General features: G+C 40.3%; 1 protein-coding gene across 1 annotated transcript in view; it reads left to right on the forward strand.

Moving 5' to 3' along the window:
- Positions 1-21,195, forward strand: part of LOC128524001 (dynein axonemal heavy chain 7-like) — a 92,453-nt gene that overhangs the window by 27,589 nt on the left and 43,669 nt on the right. Inside the window, exons 16-34 of the mRNA XM_053496263.1 lie at positions 735-1,102; positions 2,140-2,326; positions 2,637-2,830; positions 3,180-3,378; positions 3,462-3,602; positions 4,097-4,309; positions 4,510-4,619; positions 5,365-5,533; positions 5,855-5,957; positions 6,436-6,563; positions 6,750-6,962; positions 7,113-7,211; positions 7,709-7,957; positions 8,427-8,576; positions 9,042-9,224; positions 9,553-9,729; positions 9,971-10,102; positions 10,426-10,647; positions 12,166-12,363. Of these exons, the coding sequence (XP_053352238.1) occupies positions 735-1,102; positions 2,140-2,326; positions 2,637-2,830; positions 3,180-3,378; positions 3,462-3,602; positions 4,097-4,309; positions 4,510-4,619; positions 5,365-5,533; positions 5,855-5,957; positions 6,436-6,563; positions 6,750-6,962; positions 7,113-7,211; positions 7,709-7,957; positions 8,427-8,576; positions 9,042-9,224; positions 9,553-9,729; positions 9,971-10,102; positions 10,426-10,647; positions 12,166-12,363 (3,435 nt within the window). The remainder of the gene's footprint in view (positions 1-734; positions 1,103-2,139; positions 2,327-2,636; positions 2,831-3,179; positions 3,379-3,461; positions 3,603-4,096; positions 4,310-4,509; positions 4,620-5,364; positions 5,534-5,854; positions 5,958-6,435; positions 6,564-6,749; positions 6,963-7,112; positions 7,212-7,708; positions 7,958-8,426; positions 8,577-9,041; positions 9,225-9,552; positions 9,730-9,970; positions 10,103-10,425; positions 10,648-12,165; positions 12,364-21,195) is intronic.

Genomic DNA, 21,195 nt, shown 5'->3' on the forward strand with positions numbered 1-21,195 from the left:
ACACAAAACCCCCCAAATGGTTTTTCACCTGTTCCGCAAGACGAGCAAAACTTTGTAATAAATTGTGACTTGAAAAACGAGCGAGTCTTGATCAAGTACCAAGTATCATCGAGTATCATGTGGCACGCATGCGTTTCTTGTGGCATTGTGGTTAATCGTCTCCCATGCTTGGTCTCAGTGTGCGTCTCTAACTCATATAATCAACATCCGTGCGCATGTGCACTGTTTAATATAACACTATAATCATGTGTGTGTGTAAAGCATCTTTATTATTTTTTTTTTGTATATGTATGTGTGTGTGAAAGTATGTGTGTGTTTCTTATAACACACGTGTATACAAGTGTAAAGAAAAGCAAGTCTCATTAGATTAAAAGATCCAGCTAAAGATACACATTAGATTTTAAAGATCCAGTCTCTCTCTCTCTGTGATTCAGTTAGTGTGTGTTTCCCCTCCTCAAATAAGAGAGGAGGGAGGGCTACTTTGTAAGGAGAGGAGGGAGAGAGAAAATCATTCTCTTTGATATACAAGTGTTTTGATGTACAAGCACGATTCCGGAACGTATCATTCTTACAATCAAAGGTTTCACTGTACGTGATTTGATATGCCAATCGCTTCTTCTTGATCTAAAGTACTGATACTAATACTAATACATTATTGTTTGCTGGTAGACAGCTGGGTTTATGGCTTCAGTATAGAGCATTTTGTATTCTATCTAAAAATCTTTTTCCTCCAGGTGCTGTGTAATCCAGGCTTGCGAGACCGCCACTGGGAGGCCTTGTCAGCGGTGGTGGGTTTTTCCCTGAAGCCCTCAGAAAAGGACGCCCACATGTCCCACTTCATTTCTATGCACCTTGAGGTTCACTTGCCCAACTTTGAAGGTATCAACGAAGCAGCCAGCAAAGAGTACTCACTGGAAAAGGCCATGGAGAACATGGTTGTGGAATGGGCAGATATTAATTTCAACCTGCTACCCTACCGTGAATCTGGCACGTCTATTCTGTCCTCAGTGGATGAGATCCAAATGCTGCTAGATGACCATATAGTCAAAACACAGACGATGCGTGGCTCATCATTTATTAAACCCTTTGAGGCAGAGATACTGTAAGTGATTTTTGAGGCAAATTACACACTGTAATTACACTGTAAGTTTACAGAGAAGAACTGTAATATGTCTAACATTACTTGCATTCATAGACAAGATACAGGAAGGTTCTGGATTTGAATGTGAGGCAGTCGTTTAAAGTGGTTGGTGAACAGTGTCGGGTGTAACGCGTTACAAAGTTACTTTTTTGATGTAACGAGTAATCTAACGCGTTAGGTCCGCCATTTAAGTACTGAGTTATTTAGTTAGTTTTTTTTTAAATGTAATCCGTTATTTAGACAATTTATGTAATCCGTGAGCCAAACAGCAGTCATTCTTAATCCCTTAGTGTGTGTGTGAAAGTCGTTCTACAAGCCCCGCCACTGATAACCTGCCCCCTCTGTTACTCCTGCTGTTATACCCCAATCTTACCTATGCGGTTTGTTTATGTGAGGACTGACACATGAAAAGATGGAAACCTAATCACAGCGCCAAAATTCGCGGTGAATCATGATGGACTGTACTTACGTCCACCGCGCAAAACTGCGTAGGTGAGATAGGGGTATTAGTAGTTAACAGATTATGGGCCAAACTTTGCTGAGTGATGATGGTAGAATAATTATAAAGGTCTTGACAACATTCATGAGGAATCACAAAGGAGTTTTCATTTTCTGCAATGGAAAAGTGCTCTAACTAGTTACTTTTATAAGAAAGTAATGCAGTAATGTAACTGATTACTTTTTAAAGACAGTAATTATTTTAACGTAATTAGTTACTTTAAAAAGTAACGTCCCCCAACACATATTTTCCATTCTTTAGTAATTTTTGCATTATTTACCAACTTAATGCAAAAATTACTAAAGAATAGAAAATATCAGCATCTTTTAGAGACAATTAAGAAATATTTACTCTGCAAAACCTTAAAAAATAGATTATAGTAGTAAATAATAATCTGGGTCTACTATCGATCACTGGTTTATATTATTAGTTAAAAATTTGTAATGCAAAATCTGTCGTTTGTTAGACAAATGGATTAATCTGTCGGTTTGTGTTTTAGCGACTGGGAGGGCAAGCTGCTACTGCTGCAGAATATTTTAGACGAGTGGCTAAAGGTGCAGTGCACATGGCTCTACCTGGAGCCCATTTTCAGTTCTCCAGACATCATGGCCCAGATGCCAGAGGAGGGACAATTCTTTACCACAGTGGATAAGACCTGGAGAGACCTCATGAAAAAAGTCAGCTTGGTAGGTCGATTATATATGTAATTTTTAGGATATATAATCAGTTGTTTTACAATATTAATGAAGTTTTAAATAACTTAATCTCAAAAGTTTGTAAATTAGTAATGAATGATTAGTATTAATGGACTGTCAAGACAGACAAATGTTTTTCACATTTAGTACAGTATAGAAATGTAAGAAAAACAGTTTTTCTGAAGAATTAAAACCGTGAATAGTGTTGATTGGAATGCAGTTCTTTTACTTACTTACCGCTTAGAAAATTTAAATCAGGCATTTACACCGACTCTAAAGCTCATTTTGTCTCTTGCTTTAGGATAACCGTGTCTTGGCTGTGGTTGGCATCAATAAGATGTTGGAGAACCTTACAAAGAGCACAGAGCTTCTGGAGCTCATCCTGAAAGGCCTGAACATATACCTGGAAAAGAAAAGACTCTTCTTCCCTCGCTTCTTCTTTCTGTCCAATGATGAGCTACTGGAGATTCTGTCTGAGACGAAAGACCCAACCAGGTACAGCATAAAGACAAATCAAACTCAATTTGGTCTGCCTTTTTGAAAAAGATTATTTAAAAAAAACAACAGAAACAGGAAGAACTTTTGAAACTTTGTTTCATTTTTAATTAATGTGGTAGAAATCAAATCGGGATATTAGTTGTAATAAGTAATACTGGTATTAAATATAAAGTAGAACGTCTTGAAAACGCATTGTTAGAAGTTAATACAGAGATTACACTAGTCAGAGTGCCATTAAACATTTTGATTCAAAAAGATAATAGTACATAAAATTACAATAAGCTGAACACTGGAGGAGTTTACAGTAGATAAGACCTTAGACCTGTTCACTTTGTGCGTCCTCCAGAGTTCAGCCTCATCTAAAAAAGTGTTTTGAGGGCATTGCCAGAGTTGTGTTCACCGACGTGCTGGACATCACACACATGAAGAGCAGCGAGGGAGAGATGGTGGAACTGGTGGACATCATCTCTACTTCTGAAGCCCATGGCCAAGTCGAGATTTGGCTCTCCCAGCTGGAGAGTGGCATGCTGAAATCGCTACACAAGGTACCAGACAGTTCTATTTTAGTCCCTGCATGTATATTACATTTTTCTATCCAAATAAACTTGCATTTGATTGTGATTTGCAGGTGATAGCAGAGGCACATGAAGCATACCCTAAAGATCAGCGTAATGACTGGGTGAGAGCCTGGCCAGGTCAGACAGTACTGTGTGTGTCTCAGGTATACTGGACCAAACACATCCATGAAGCCTTGGCAAAGGGGCCACAGGTTGGTAACACACACACACACACACACACACACACACACAATGGCATGCTGTTTAGGCAATTATTCATGAGAGAATTAAATGAATTAATGAAAATATTGAACTGCTTTATTTTTATAACCTATTTTAGTGTCCTAAATTTAATGTATTCCTGTATAAAAAGTTCCCCTTAAAAGGTAGCTTGAGAAGACAACTTTGGTTCTATCCAAACTAGAAGCTTTTTATAATAAAACTTGCTAAACAGCACACCTGATGGCATCTTATTATCCCCTTTAAATGTTTGCGATTACATTTTATGTTTGCAGTAATGCAAAGCTTTAGGGTAAAAAAAAATAATAAAATAGTAACGCATTACAATTTCTAGATTAATCACATGCATCAACACGTTAATATTGACAGCCCTAGTAATTACAGTAGTAATTATGAATAGTATCATTCCTTTTGTATAAGTGCAAAATTCGATCTTTTATTTCCCCTTTCCCCTTTTCTTTCTTAGGCTCTGAAGGCTTATTTGGATCAGAACAACAAACAGATCGAGGACATAGTGGGGTTAGTGCGTGGGAAACTGTCCAAACAGAACCGAGTGACTTTGGGAGCGCTGGTGGTGTTGGATGTGCATGCCCGTGATGTCTTGGCATCACTTGTCCATCAGGGTGTAGATGATGAGAACAACTTTGAGTGGCTTAGCCAGCTGCGTTATTACTGGATGGTAAGTATGTGTAACTTGTATGTATATGCTTAAAGACAGCATTGTGTCTTTCCAAAATCAGCAATAAAAAATTCACTTTGCAATATTACGAACATTTAGGATATAACGGATAAGGCTTTATCTCTCCCCATATTATGATTTGAGTGAGGCATATCTGTGAAAGACTTTCATCTTTTCAACATTTCTCTTTATATTTAAAGGAGGACCAACTCCAGACCAAAATGATTAATGCCGGCCTGGCTTATGGCTATGAGTACCTGGGTAACACACCTCGTCTGGTCATCACCCCTCTCACTGATCGCTGCTACAGGTCAGAACAACTTTATGCTAAATTCTAAACACACACTGCATGGGTTTGTCTTTTACATTTCTCTTTCTATTTCCACATAATCCAGCCAAGTTTGTGGTCTTGTTTAGTTATAACTGATGGTTCAGATTATAAAACAAAAAACCACGCACTGATGCAAGTTTTTAATTTACAGTAAATGTTGACCGGATGTTGGCAACTAGGGATGCACCGAAATGAAAATTCTGGGCCGAAAACGAAACCGAAATTTTTGGATGCACTTGGCTAAAAACCGATACCGAAACCGAAAATGGCTTCATTAAAAAACATGTTTAAAATATTTTCTTTTTGTTTGTATTAAAAAAATGTTGCATATTGCAACTTTGCTGTCCTCATCTGAAACTTTGAAGTGCTTCCAAACCGCCGACATACTCCGTGTTTGATGCGTAATGACAGCGCGAACGAGACGGGAGGATGGGAGAGGCGTGGCGACAATTTCGGCTTTTATTTTCGGCGCTTTCTTACGTTTCGGCCGAAACCGATAATGCTATTTCGGCCGAAAATTTTCGACGGCCGAAATTTCGGTGCATCCCTATTGGCAACATTATTATACTGTAAAATAATTTGGTTAAAATATTATTGTTTTGACTTTTGAAAAACAAGTTTATTTTATGAATTGATATAAAAAATATTAAAGATTAAAGTTACATATTTAATAATTTTTTTACCATCTTGCCAGATTATAACATGTGCATGTCTTTGTCCCTAGAACACTTTTTGGAGCGCTGCACCTGCATTTAGGAGGAGCTCCTGAAGGCCCAGCAGGTACAGGGAAAACTGAGACTACTAAAGATCTGGCCAAGGCTGTAGCTAAGCAGTGTGTCGTCTTCAACTGCTCTGATGGCCTTGATTACATTGCCCTTGGAAAGTTCTTCAAGGTCAGTGACATTTACCAGAAGTCTGTATCATCCTTCAAAGTACATTTTTGTTATGATGAGTCTTTACAATTCTATTTACACTGATGTAACAACAAAAAAATACATGTGCGAATTAAGTTCTTTGTCTGACTAAATAAAATACTTAATCAGCAGCTCATGGTAAATTTTGTTGTACTGTACGTAACAGAATGCTTAAATTATACTAGATTCTTGAAAACATTATGTCCGTATTAATAGATCAAGTGATAAATACGTCAGACAATAAGGTTTAACTATTTTTATTTTTTTGATTGTTTTTAACTCATGGATTGCTTGTTGTAGGGCTTGCTAGCTTGTGGTGCTTGGGCATGCTTTGACGAGTTCAACCGTATTGACCTGGAGGTGCTGTCTGTGGTGGCACAACAAATTTTCACCATTCAGAGAGGTGTGTAGAGTATCTATCTACCATTTACTTGATCACATGCGTAGTAGGAATAGAGTCAGTAAATACATTAATTTATATATCAAGTTATGAGTTGGACTTTTGGGGACATGTGATTCTTGTGATGTGTTGTTCTGAGCACTCAGAAAGGCAAAATAGACATTATTTAGTAAGAAATGTCATTTAATCACCATTATCACAGTTCTCAGTGACCATTAATGATTTAAACATTTTAGCTGCTATTATGGACTAAATGATTAACGGGAATTTTGTTGCAAGAATATTAGATATCACAAAGGGAAATCCAGTTTTTAAATATCTGAATCACTTCATGCATAAATAAATTGAGAGATAAAATCAAGGCTCCGTGTAGAAACATATGATACTGATTATGCACTCATTTAAATTAACATTTTAGCCCATAAGCATTGTGTCTGCTGAAGCTCTACAGAAGTCCTAAGAAATCCATGTTTCTGTGTAGGAATTGCAACTCATTCCGAGATGCTGATGTTTGAGGGGACGGAGTTAAAGCTTGACCCAACCTGTGCTGTCTTCATCACTATGAACCCTGGATATGCTGGCCGCTCTGAACTGCCAGATAACTTGAAGGTATGACCTGTATAATAAATCTAGAAATTATTTAAATAATTTGATTGTTCAATAAAATTTACATATAATATCCCTTTTAAACTGGCATGTAAATCATATAAATATCCTGTCTTGCCTAAATATATGCGCTTAAAGCCAGTCAGTGTAGACCTCTTAAAACACACATTTTTAAAATCTTTGCATCAGGCCCTATTCCGCCCTGTGGCCATGATGGTGCCAGATTACGCCCTGATCGCTGAGATTGTGCTGTACTCTTGTGGTTTTGTAACCGCTCGTCCACTCTCAAGGAAGATTGTGGCCACGTATCGCCTCTGCTCTGAACAGCTGTCCTCTCAGAGCCACTATGATTACGGTATGAGGGCTGTCAAATCTGTCCTCACCGCTGCTGGAAACGTAAAGGTATGTTCAAGCATTCAGGATTTTCAATAGATCTGTTGGTCAGTGCTTACAATGTTAAATACATTGTCTGTAAAGATAATCTGTTCCTACTCTGTTTGCTTATTTTATTACCCAAATTCAGTCTGTGTTTTTGTGTTTGAAATATCATAGCTTAAGTATCCGGACGAGAATGAGGACATTCTTCTCCTGAGGTCCATCATTGATGTTAACCTTGCCAAGTTTTTGGCCCATGACCTGCCACTGTTTGCGGTAAAATATGCATTAGCATGTTTAAAATGTCATCTATCTATATATCTTCTATACATATCATGAAATGTAAAGCTGGTGTAAAAATATTTGCAAGAAAATAATTTGGGGGGGATGTAAGAGAAATTTTTTTCTGTCTGTTTGCCTTTTGTTCATACATCAGGTAAAAACTACTGAACAAATTTTCAGAGGTTTATTTGTTTGTGTTTTATCTCAATCGGCCCACGGGAAGAGAAAATGTGCTCCTTTGAAATTTTAATGGAAAAAGCTCTTGTATGATAAAATATCTTAAACTTCAACAGATGCTGTTGTACATTTTTTAACACAGAATTGAGCGTACAATTGAAATCATCTTAATAAACTCGATCTCATACCTTCATTTCACGCAAAATTTTAGTTCATTCCTTAACAGATCGCACTAATATATATATATACACACACACATGTTTTTGTGTGAGCACCAGAATTCATGTCCCACTGTTTATTTTCATTTCCTGTAGGGAATCACTTCAGATCTCTTCCCTGGTATAACACTTCCCAAACCGGACTACACTGTCCTGCTGGAGGCCATAAGCGAGAACTGTGAGAAGATGAACCTGCAGATGACCGATTTCTTTACAGAGAAGATCCTGCAGATTTTTGAAATGATGATAGTGCGTCATGGCTTCATGATGGTGGGAGAACCATTTGGAGGGAAGACATGTGCCTATCGAGTCCTCGCTGCTGCCTTGCATGATGTCTGTGAAAAGGTGACAAGCTTTTTTTCTCTCTTTTAGCCAGCACAGTGGTGTAGTGGCTAGCACGTTGACCTCGCACCTCCAGGGCCTTGCGACCCTATATGCAAAGTATAAGCAGTATAGAAGATGAATGAGTAAATTAATTGATTACTCTTGGTCCTTTTTATCTACAACTAGTATTAAAATTAACAGAAAGGGGAATTTCGATTGTATAATAACCATAAATGTATATATTGTGGTGTTTGTTACAATATCTGCTTGGAAATATATAAATAACACAGTAGATTCTTCTACTATTAGAAATATATAGATAACACAGTAGATTCTTTTACTATGGTATACCAACTTCAGAATTATAGGCCCCTTCATGAAAAAAAAAATCATAATATACAATGATATCTTCACAGCAAATTATAAGGAAAGACTACAGTTGGTAGTTGGTTAACTCTTCTAACTATGTATTAAATTACATTCTCTCCAGGGTCTGATGGATGAGAACAAGGTTCAGATCACTGTTATCAACCCCAAGTCTATTACAATGGGTCAGCTGTATGGACAGTTCGACCCTGTCTCTCATGAGTGGTCAGATGGCATACTTGCTGTGAGCTACAGAGTCTTTGCCACCTCTCAGGTACAGTATTATAGGGGATTAAAATGTGCACTTAAATCTTCTTTACATAAGAAAGTTAAGAAATGCCAGAGAGGAAGCAGAATATAACAACTGGCTATACGTAACTACTCTCTTCTTAAAAGATTCTCTTCTTATAACTTCTTAAAAGACTCTCTTCTTTTAAAATATACTGTACATTTTAATGAGATGTCTTTGATCCTTTAATGTTTAATATTCAATTAGTAAATAATAATGGGTCCTTCCACATCTTAAAATCTAATTAGTATTATAAAGACGCCTATAGCATTTCTTACACAAGTGCCCGGAGATGCATGTATGTCATAGACTTTTCCTGCTATCATACACTGCTTGCTACCTTGGGTTACCAACATTGAAATTCAGCTAGCTTGACCTTTCATGTATTTATGATTTAATAATGAGTTAGTCTGCTGGCCCGGTAATAATCACTCTTTCTTCTCTCTTTAGACTCCAGACAGGAAGTGGCTGATTTTTGATGGCCCTGTGGATGCTGTGTGGATTGAGAACATGAACACAGTACTTGATGACAATAAGAAACTGTGCCTGATGAGCGGTGAGATCATCCAGATGTCTCCTCAAATGAGCCTCATTTTTGAACCCATGGATCTGGAGGTGGCTTCACCTGCTACTGTAAGAGATTCTACGAGTGCATTTTCTGTGTTTTATTATAATTAAGAATAATCTGTTTTCTTGGTATGCTAAGCTGCAACAGATTTCAGGTTTGCATACAAATTGCATGTTGTGTGCATATTTATGCTTTGATTTTTAGGTAAAAAGATTCAAAATATTTTTCAATGAAAGGTAGAACTGCTTTGTTGTCAAAGAAAAAGTCCACTGTTATTTTCAACTGGGAGAAAAAAAAACATGTCACACCCCTTCTAATCAGTAATCAGAAAATACATAACAGGACTACCACCACAAACACCACATTTTGACAACTGGCGGTGTTTGTGTGCAGGTGTCTCGGTGTGGAATGATCTACATGGAGCCTCATATGCTTGGCTGGAGGCCATTAATGATCTCCTGGCTTAACACCTTGCCATCCACACTGAGCCTTGAGCAGAAAGACCTCATCACCGAACTCTTCGACCGCATGATGGCCCCCTGCCTGCAGCTCATACGCAAAGGGACCAAGGTACTCATGCAATTTACTGCTATAAGTTTTTATACTGGAGATAAAGATTTTTTTGAGAATGTGTTTATGATTAGGACTCATTGGAATTTTAATTTAAGACTTAAAAGCCTTTCCAGCTTTTAGTAAAAAAAAAAATGGATCTTCACATTTTTGAGTCAGCGATTCCTCCAAGCATGCACACATCACTTCTTCATAAACAAGGTCTGACCACTAGCTCTTTCTATTTTATCACCTACATTAGGAGCTGTCCCCAACATCAGACACAAACCTTGCCCGCTCCCTGATGAACCTGATGGATTCCATGATGGATGAGTTTAAAGATGAGAGCCAAATGAAGGGCATGAGTGAGAAAGATGTGTGCTCCTGGCTTGAGGTGGGAAAGAACTCAAACCTTAGCATGTTGTACACGGAATTTCACATGACCTTCCTGTATACACAGGTTGCCTAGTATTTTCAGATAAGATGAGATAAAATAGGATAAGATATACCTTTACTTATCCGCCAGAGGGGAAATTTCTTTGTTATAACAGCAAAGAAAATATTGACAGTACAGTATACAAAATAAAAAAAAAAAACAATACAATAGTTGCACTTTCAAACAAATTGCATTAGGTCCATTTCATTGCACAGTTTTACTGTATACTACACAAGTCAAACTTATATGGTTCTTTATATCTGTCTCTTTCTCTTGGCTAGGGTATTTTTGTGTTCTGCCTGGTGTGGTCGGTGGGTGCCAGCTGCACAGAGCCTGGGAGAGTGAAGTTTGATGCTCTAGTTAGGGAGCTGCTTACAGGTGCTCTGTCTGAGAAGACAAGAACAAGTCATGGTATCTTGGAGCACAGAGAACCACCCAGCAAGCAGCTCACAGTGCCCTTACCTGCAGAGGGGACTCTCTACGATTATTACTTCATCAAAAAAGTTAGTAGCACTAAAATGACGAGAGAAGCCTTTTGGACATTTAACTTTATTTTTATTTTAAAATGTAAACATCCAAAACAATTGATTTCCAATTTGACGCACTGTTTCTCTAAATGTTATCACGACACATACAGTATTCGGACAGGAGAAGGGCACTAAGCGGGGTGGGTCTTTAATGGCATTTTGTTCACATTTTGACAAGTTGTTCTTTGTTAAAATAAGGTAGCAAGCTGCTGTCTGTTATTTAAGCGGAAATATATATTGCAGTTAAGCAAAATTACATTAGAAGAAGTACTGTACTCTTATCATCATGGCTGTGATAACCAGCACAACAGCAACACACTCAAGTGTCATATTCAGCTCTCCAAACACGGTTTATTATCAAAATATTATGATTCATTTGTTTATTTAACCATCCATATTCATGCCATATCCTTCTGCCACTGGCAGAAATAAGTAAGGTTTTGAAATTGTCTGCGACTAACAATTAGCGATTAACAGTTAATGTTATATTAGTTAAAAGGGGTGAAAATAGGTTAAAATCTGTACCAGTACCATGTAACCAAATGATTCTCTTTATTTTCCACTTATAGATTTAGAATATGTATCCGCTGGGTTCTTGTTGAATCCCAAATAGCATTAAATGGAAAACTATTGCGCTAGGGTGTTAAAAGCTAGTTAGCTTTCTAGTTTGGCTTAGGCATAAATAAAACAACATGCAGGCAATTCGGAGATCTTGGAAGCAATTATAAGGAGTTGTGTAAAATGACAATATTATCAGATTTATTTTCTTGCTAAAATGCATTCGTGGCTGCTTTTGAATGCAAATTTTTTCATGTAATTGCTCTTACCTCAGTACTGCAGACCATACTGACCTTCTCTCACACATGCTGCGACCTACAGTTAGTGTAATTAACGATTGTAGAACACCTGGGACACAGAATGGTACTGTAAATGTAATTAACCATTCCAGTGATGTTACCATGCATTATAGACTCCTGCCTGTCTGCTTGCTCAGCCTGTCCATTTAAATTGCTTGCTCAGTGCTAACTGGTAAATTGTATTCATGCCTCAGAAACTTTTAACTGTCATTATTATTCTCTCTTTTCTATTTCCCCCTTTTCCTTATGTGATATCATTAAAGAAAGAGGATCTGTTAGACCACTAGGGGGCAAAATACAGTTATAAACTCAGGGGGTTAAACTTCCTGGCAGAAAGTAATTTTTTATTAATAGGATTAATATTAATAATAATAATATTATATCATTTTAATAAAAAGTTAATTAGGAAGGCCACGTCTATTGATTTGTATAGATTTAGGACATGTTTGTACAAACTGTTTGTGAAAGTGGAAATTTGAGCTATCATGTGGTCCACTACTTCGAATAAATCTGTTACAGCATTTATAGGTTTACTAGCAGGATAGATAAATATGCATTGACTTTTTTTTCCATTCATAATGTTAAGATGCTAATGTGCAATAAATAAATGTTTGTTTAACTCTGTGATTTAACTCAGGGTGCAGGCAGATGGGAGATGTGGATCGATCAGCTAAAGCAGGCACCACGGATCACCAAAGATGCGCAGTTCAATGAGATTATTGTTCCCACAGCAGATACAGTGCGGTATACAACCCTGATGGAGATGCTAACCACGCACCAGAAGCCAACCATATTTGTGGGGCCCACAGGAACCGGCAAGAGCGTGTACATCACGGTACGTGTTTAATAACAAATCTGTTATATCCTTGGATAATAGTGAAATACTCATTACTCAAATGCTGCCTGCTTTTCAGAAAAGCGTAAAATGAAATTTCTAAAAAATAAGGGCACTGGTTCTGCACATACACACATGCGACACCCCCGGTGCTCACACCCAGATATTTGCCATATATCGGCCCTAACAACCATAGTGTTGCAATGTTAAAGAGAAAAAAAACAGGTGCATGTGACTCTATTTATTTATACAATAAATAAAAAATAGCCGACAGCCAAATCACCTTTACTGTATGCTCTCCAGCAACTTTATGAAGGGCATTAGGGACATGGCACAGACCTCTGGGGCCTAGGCATGAGAGGTTTTATTAGAGCCCCTTCCTTTTTTGGGCAATACCTCATTACAAGGGCCCTTTTGTTAGCCCTTGCTGTCCTTGGTTCTCAGTTCCACCCCTACTTCTCACTATTATATCCCTGAGTAAAATTTACACAGAGGACAGAGAAAATTACAACATTTGCATATTTATTATATATTTGCAGTTTAATCATACACGAATGATAGATGTAGTATTATCTTAATTCATAAGAACACTCAGGGGCTCAAAAACTTGATTAAGGAAAAATGGAACAAAGACAGTGTATGAGGCCACGAAACCTGCGCCATGCAGAAACAGAAAAAAAGAGGAAAATCAAGATATTTAAATTTAGGATAGAAGTCTACTAAAGCACACAAACCAGATATCAAATAGAGAGAGATTCTCTCTTTTTGATATCTGGCTGATATACTTTAGTATGATGTATGATTTGCGAATGTCTTGGTTTCTCTCTCATCGTGCACACACATGAATCTCTCTTAATTAAATCTTTTAGCCTTTTAGTGTTCACATAAATATGAAAGTGCTATGCGAGGCAAATAGTTTAATGTCACTAAATAATCATCTATTACTTTTTTAAGCTGTTTGGACTGAACTGTGTGTTAGGAGAGTGCGTACACAACCACTCTACGATGATAAAGAGCCGCCTAGTGGTTTTCTTTTCATTTATTACAATAACATGCCCCTTCTGAAATCAGGCCAATCGCAAATGCCTGTCACTGTGACGCCACAACACAAGAGGCCGCTCCTACACTAGTTGATTGACACTGGTGTTTTAGCAAAGACCCGCCCCGAGTGAGAAGAAGCTGTCGGCCATTGTTTTTCGCCGCTGGAGCAAAATGTCGCCTAAGCTAGTGTGGTGTACAGTTGTTGGGTGTAATAGTGAACACAGCAGTCGTCATTCACTACCGACATCTGAGCCGCGGAGGACGCAGTGGCTGAATTTTGTTTCCCCGCCGATCTACCTAAATGCGTTCATGTTTGCGCTAATCATTTTTCACCAAACTGCTTTATAAATGCGGGTCAATATAAAGCAGGTTTTGCTAGGAAGCAGCTCCTAAAAAATGGATCTGTACTAACTTCGTGTTCCTGCTTCATCTTCACCAGGCTTGGTGAGTGTAATTCCTTTTTCTATGAATCTTTGCAGATCGCCTTTTAAATAATCACAATGAATGCGGAGTGTAAGTTAACTTATACTCTCATAGAACATGGTTATGGCTTTTTCTCTGTGTACATCTGTCTCTATATAATCCCTAATCGCCCTTTTATAATAAACAATGCATTAAGGTGATTGTCTAGTTGCAAACTGTGTATGTAGTAACAGTAAGCTTCTCCGTATTTGTTGTTGTTGCTCGCGGCAGCGTAACATCCCGTTAATTCATGCCCATGCAGTGATGAAAAAGACTAATCGAGTCGATGCATGTCCATTCTTTTAATTTTTGCGTTGTCAGGCGATATTACAAATTAAACCAAATACTACTTAAGAAAACAGGCTCAGGCTCTATATTCCAGCGTTTTCCAGTTTGGACTGCATTACCCACAAAGCACTGCATTGTGGGCAATGCTTTGTGGGTAATGCAGTTCAAAGCATTGCCCACACTGGACTACACTCCCGTGGCTATACCCCACGTGTGTTGTGAAGACACGCCCCACAGAACTGGGGGGGCGGGTTCAGCAGAGATCATAAGCATTTAAAGGAACATGGTAAAGGAAACAGGTTGCTGAGAACAGAGCTAGTTTTTACCAGTTAAAAGTAGTGTTTTTTTTACACAACCATTGAGAATTTTTAATTAAATATATTACAAACTTTTCATTAGGACCCTAAAGATCATATTAACATTTAATGAAAAATTTGTCTGAATGACCCCTTTAATCATATACTGTAGTTGATCTGGTGGCGGCATGGTGGTGTAGTGATTAGAGCGGTTGCCTTGCACCTCCAGGGTCCGGGTTTAATTCCTGGACAGGCTTATTTCCTGTCTCTGTGTGCATGGAGTTTGGATGTTCTCCCTGTGGTTGGTGGGTTTCCTCCAGGTACTCCAGTTTATGTCCAAGTACCTGCAGATTAGGCTAATTGCCGTTCTCAAATTGTCTGTAGTGTGTGACTGTGTGTGTGCCCTGCAATGGTCCGGGTGTTTAGAGTGTACCCTGTCTCAGGCCCTAAGTCTCCTGGGATAGGCTCCAGGTCTGCCGCAACCCGGCATACAGGATAAAGCAGTATACATAGACTGAGTGAATGAGTGAGTGTTGATCTGGTCAGCACTTTTAGGACTGTTCCAATTATTTTTCATTCTTGTGTGTTTGATTGATGCCATCACGCAGCTCGACTGAAATCACCTCCCCAACTATGTTTGACTGATGGCACTTAGTTCATAACCTAGTAACCCAGTGTAAGCATCCATCCAATGACGGATACTTCAAGGCACTTTTTGTAAGTAGCTCTGGATAAGAGCATCAGCCAAATGCCTAACTGTAAATGTAAATGTGTATGCATTTCAACCAAATTATGCAAATGTTATTTCTCTTCACTTGGAGAGAACAGAGTGGAGAAATTTTTTTCCGAATTACACTTGTGTACTGAGGGCACAATGTAGCAATTTGACATAAACATAAAAGCTGTTTATAGCTGACTACCCTAAGTACTCATTGTTAATGGGAAAAAGAGTTAGTTAAATGGTTAAAGCTGAAAATAATCTGATCAGCCTTAAAGTAATAAGTAATGTTATAATTTCTTATTGAAGCCTATGTACATGTCTGCCTGTCTTTCTGTATGGCACAACTCTGTCTAACATATTAATACAAAGAAAAACAATTTTGTGAGGCTGAGTATCTTATGCTTTGTTGTACTTCTTTTGTAGTCAGACAAATAGACTCCCTGTTCGGTAATCAGAGAGTGAATTACAAATGAGAAATCAAAAAGTAGATCGGACATTAGAAAACTTGTATTAAGGCTCTTTTTGTCTTAAAGACTTAAAAAGAGCCTACACGCGTTCAAATTCACTTATAATGTACCACATTAGTAGTTATTTTCAGCGGTGAAACTGTGAACTAAACCTAGTAAAAATATTTCATTTTGATTTTCTAATTAATATGAATTTGCGTAGGTTTTTATTTACTTTGGGCGAGTACATTATTAGTATCTTATAAGTATATTATGAAATCCTGCACAAAACTGTTCATAACATAGCTTTAACTCAACATTTTAATTTCACTTATGGTGCAGGTTATACCATTGACAGACACTGCACATTCTTATTTCGGGTATTTTACATGATCTCACCTCGGACTGCTGCTCTAACAACCTTTTTTATCTTACAGTGGCACTTCAGATTTCTGCTTTTCATTAGCCACGGTATCTGAACATATGAGACAAACTGGTTTTAAACATACTCACATACACAAACACATACATACATACATACATACATACATGCATTGATCTATCCATTAATTTTTGAAGTAAGTAATTGGAGTACAAGTAAGTAATTCTGCAAAAGTGTTGCACTTGGGGATTTGGGTGGCTTGTAGTTTACTTTTCAGGTTACTTTCATTTCTGTATTTTGCGCAATAATATGGCAGATAACTGCTCATAACTTTACTTTTACTAAACATTTTGTTCCCTTTTAAAAGCTACACTCGATGCTGCGTGCAAATGTTTTGGGAACATCGCTTTGTTCTACCGGTGTGTAACAAACGCGCCAAATTTTGGCTTATATAACCTCGGTCGGGTTACGTCATCTGATGAGGTGCACCTGCAGGTTATAAATAGGAGTGAACTGTAAAACATCCTCAGTCTTTTTGTCTTCAAGGACCGCGTTGTGTTTGCGTGTGTGCAGAGGTGTCAAGTAACAAAGTACAAATACTTCATTACCTTACTTAAGTGGAAATTTTGGGTATCTATACTTTACTTGAGTAATCATTTTTCAGCCGACTTTTAACTTTCTACTCCTTACATTTTCACGCAATTATCTGTACTTTCTACTCCTTACATTTTAAAAATAGCCTTTTTACTCATTCTTTATTTCAGCTTGTCATTTAAAAAAAAAAAAAAAAAACATCTGGATAAATCGCACCATCCAAATCTAGTGGATTTGATTGTGGTTGGATGAGAAGCATAAACATACCATTCCGACACCCTATTGGTTGGTACGCGATCCATCGCACCTGCACATGACGTCACGTCACACACTCCAGCAAGGACGTTTAAATAAAATATACAGGGTGACACAGAATAATGGGAATTTTTGATATTCGTAATGGAGCAACATCACACAGTGCACAGCAATTTTTAAAAAATTATAAATTTCAACTTCTAAAGAGACCTTTTTAACCCTAGTATCTATACTTTTACTCAAGTAATGAATGTGAATACTTATAGTATTATAATAGAGTTCAATAGGAGATGCGTGCCTCCGTGTGACAATTTTTTTTTCGGAAGGCAATCTCCACACTTTCTGTTTTGAGTGCTTCGCCCAGCGCTTCATGTGAATGGGCAGAAGAGATTCCCTCTCTTGCTTTTGCGGAAATCGAGATAGCCACCTCAGAGCGCTCCTCTAATAATGACAGAGCATATGATGAATTACTGAAAGTAGTAACAAAGTTAGAAGACAGGTTTCTGCCGGGTGGCCTTGGGAGGGGCCTCAATGACGGTCCCTCCCATTCTTTAGTGACCTCCATGATAAGTTAACTCGTTGTCGCAAGACGCTAACGACAGACGCTTCCCTTACAGGTTGGGGTGCGGTCTTAGATGGCCTTCCAACCCAAGGGATTTGGGGAGGTCATCTTCTCACGTGGTATATTAATTGCCTCGAAATGATGGCTCTATTTCTGGCCCTGAAATACTTCCTCCAACAGTTGAGAGGCTACTATGTGCTAATGCAGGTGGACAACAGTACGGTAGTCAGGTTCACCAGCGCACCAGGTTCTGCTTTGGGCACAGGACAAGTGTTGTTCCTGTCCCTCAGGGCGATTTACATTTCGAGACGTATAAATGTGGGAGCAGACTTGCTGTCCAGACAAGCTATAACACATGGGGAATGGAAACTCCATCCCAAAGTAGTCAGTCAAATCTGGAAGAGATTTTATGTAGCAGAGGTGAACCTCTTTGCCTCGCAAGAAATTAAATTAAATTCAATTTTATTTGTATAGCGCTTTTTGCAATTGTCATTGTCGCAAAGCAGCTTTACATAATCAAAATAATAATTTAAGTTTGTATGAAATGTGAATGTGTATAAATCAAAATGGTCAGTTTGTCCCTAGTGAGCAAGCAGAGGGCGACAGTGGCAAGGAAAAACTCCCTGAAATGGTAATAGGAAGAAACCTTAAGAGGAACCAGACTCATACCAGATAATAGTTAGGTATGGTCACAGTCACATAATGTATAAGGTAAATGTATATTTAGTCTAAAGTGCGAGAATATTATTAAATCGTGTGACCTTTTTTATGAGTGGGTCCTACTACACACTGATTTACTCCCCTTGAGTCCAGTATGGACATAAATGCTGTTCTCAGAGGGTCTTCTGGATTCTCAAAATTAATATTAAAATCTCCAGCAATTAACACTTCGTCTACCGAAACAACCAGGTTTGAGAGTAAATCTGCAAATTTACTAAGAAATTCAGAGTACGGCCCTGGAGGTCTGTAAATTATAATTAGCGGGATCGACTGAACAGACTTAAAATTTGTAGCTCCACTTGTTATGTTACTATAGAGAATTTCAAATGCATTAAATTTGTGTCTGTGTTTTTGTACGATAGTCAGATTATCATTGTAAATAACTGTCATGCACACTCAATCGGCGACCGGCACTAGGATCTGGAAGTAAAGCGGTCGCGAATCAGGAAGTATAAGAGGAGTAAACAAACCACGATTCAGCGCTCAGTCATTGAGTTCAGCCCATGTCGGTTCTGGTTGTCCATCATCGATTCCTGAGTACTTACTTTATTGGGTTTCGCTTTCTGATATTGAGTGTGTGTTTATAGGACGCGGGTTAAATTTGTGTTTTTCCCTTGCTCCCCTTTTGTGAGAGTCCTTAGACTAAAACGCGTGGTTATCCTACCTACTCGCTTTCTTCCGCGTTTGGGTTCACCATCCATGCTACATTGGGCTAATCGCTAAAGCTAAGTCATCTGGTCGCCTAGGTTAGTTCATCCTGACAGAATGACTAAGCCTAAAGCGGTGAACCCAGCGGATTACGCGCATCTCTGCGACATGGTTGACCAGCATGCCGAGCTAGTCAATAAGCTAACCGAAGAGGTCGCTACTCTGCGCCAGGGCGTCCAGGACGTCGCAGCCTTGCGCTGTGAGGTCGCGGAGCTCAGGCGGGAGAACGCGGATCTCCGGGCGTCTGCCGGCCTCCCGTTGCGGCGGTCGCAGCTCCGCATCACCCCCCCCGTCTTTTAATGTTTTTCTTGCATTACCAGAGTATTGGAATGGCACGGACGGGAAGTGTAGTGTGTTCCTAACGGCGCTCGATCTGGTGTTTAAGTTTAATTCCACCAAATACTCCACCGATCGGCTACGCATTGCTCTCCTCGTATCGTTGCTAACTGGGCAGGCAGCTGAGTGGGCCACGGCAGTGATTAAATCAGACTCGGACGCCGCCCATTCATACAATGAATTTACACGCCAGCTTCGACTCGCCTTCGAACACCCTGCGGGCGAGGTGGAGACCGACACCAAGCTCTATCACCTGCGACAGGGTGGATTGTCCGTGAGTCGGTACACCGCGGAATTCAGAACCCTCGCCGTGCAGACATCTTGGGGAGACGCCACGCTCTGGACATCCTACTACGTGGGGCTGGCGTCACGCATAAAGGACGAGCTTGCCGGACGAGAGCTTCCAGCTACGCTGGAGGGATTAATCTAGCTAGCCCTCCGCATCGACCAGCGCCTTCTCTCTTGTCTGAAGCCAGCCTCGAGGACCCTGCCGTCTGCTTTCACCTCTCACCATACTGCACCTCCACCACCGACCATTTTCACCGCTGCCACTACTGGACCTGTCGGATCTCCACCTCCTGCCGTGGTTGACACCGGAGCCGGGGAACCCATGCAATTAGGACGCGCCTCCCTGACTACAGCAGAACGCGCACGCCAGTATCGAGAGAGGTTGTGTGCTTACTGTGGGTCCGCGGCACACCACCGAGCGATTTGCCCTCTTCGTCCGGGAGACGCGCAGCCCCGGTGAGCCAAAGGAGAGACTCACAGGGCTCCCTCCAAATCTCCAGCACAACCGACACAACCACCTCTCGTCTTACTATTCAGGTAATCCTCCAATTTGGCCACAAACGAGTCAGAAGTGCAGCGTTCATCGACTCCGGTGCCGCCGGCAACTTCATTGACTCCACTTATGCCAAAGAAATGGGGGTAAATATTGAGGCGTTATCCCAGCCAGTGCAAATTACCTCCGTCGACGGTCGGCCCCTGTCGTCCAGCCCCATCACCCACCAGACTCAGACCATCACCCTCATCATCAATCAACACCACGAACCCATTCAATTCCACCTCACCTCCATTTCCTCACCTCCCATCATTCTCGGATACCCCTGGCTGCTACAGCACGACCCTCTCATCTCCTGGACTAAAAATAGAATCCTCCAGTGGGGGCCGACCTGCACTGAGCTGTGCCTACGGGACCCAGCTGGGACGTGTTCCACGGAGTCCGAGGCCCCCGATGTCGACACCAACGCCATTCCTTCTGCCTACCGTGACCTGGCTGCAGTTTTTTGTAAACGGAGAGCTACTCACCTTCCACCACACCGCCCTTACGACCTGGCGATAGAGCTGCAGCAAGGCTCTGTTCCCCCCCGTGGCCATCTGTACTCGCTGACGGCTGCTGAGACACAGGCGATGGAGGAATACGTCGCCAGTGAGCCGTTCATGGTCTGGACGGACCATCAGAACCTCATCACCATCCGGAATTTAAAACAACTCAATCCACGACAGGCATGGTGGGCATTGTTTTTTGAACACTTCAATTTCCATCTGTCATACCGCCCGGGGTCCAAGAACACCAAGGCCGACGCCCTCTCCCACCAACAAGAAAAGGAGATGCCCCGGGCGGACCACGTGCCTGTCATCCCCACCTCACGGATTATCGCACCCCTCCACTGGGACATAGAGACAAGGGTTCGCCAGGCACAGGCTGCGGAGACTGGGCTGGCAGGTGCGCCGCCTGGACGACTCTTTGTACCTCAGTGTCTAATTTCCGAAGTCCTCCAGTGGGGCCACTCCTTGCCCGTCGCAGGACACCCCGGGACCTGGCGCACTTTACAGTTTGTAAAACGGGCGTTCTGGTGGCCCACCATGAGGAGGGACGTTGAGTTCGTTCAGGCGTGCCTGGTGTGCGCTAGGGCCAAGGACTCCAACCAACCTACCTCCTGAGAGCTCCAGCCACTGCCCGTTCCCCGACGGCCCTGGACACACATCGCCTTAGATTTCATCACGGGCCTGCCGGTTTC

The sequence above is a fragment of the Clarias gariepinus genome, chromosome 5 (genome assembly GCF_024256425.1).
Source record: "Clarias gariepinus isolate MV-2021 ecotype Netherlands chromosome 5, CGAR_prim_01v2, whole genome shotgun sequence".
Classification (NCBI taxonomy): domain Eukaryota; kingdom Metazoa; phylum Chordata; class Actinopteri; order Siluriformes; family Clariidae; genus Clarias; species Clarias gariepinus.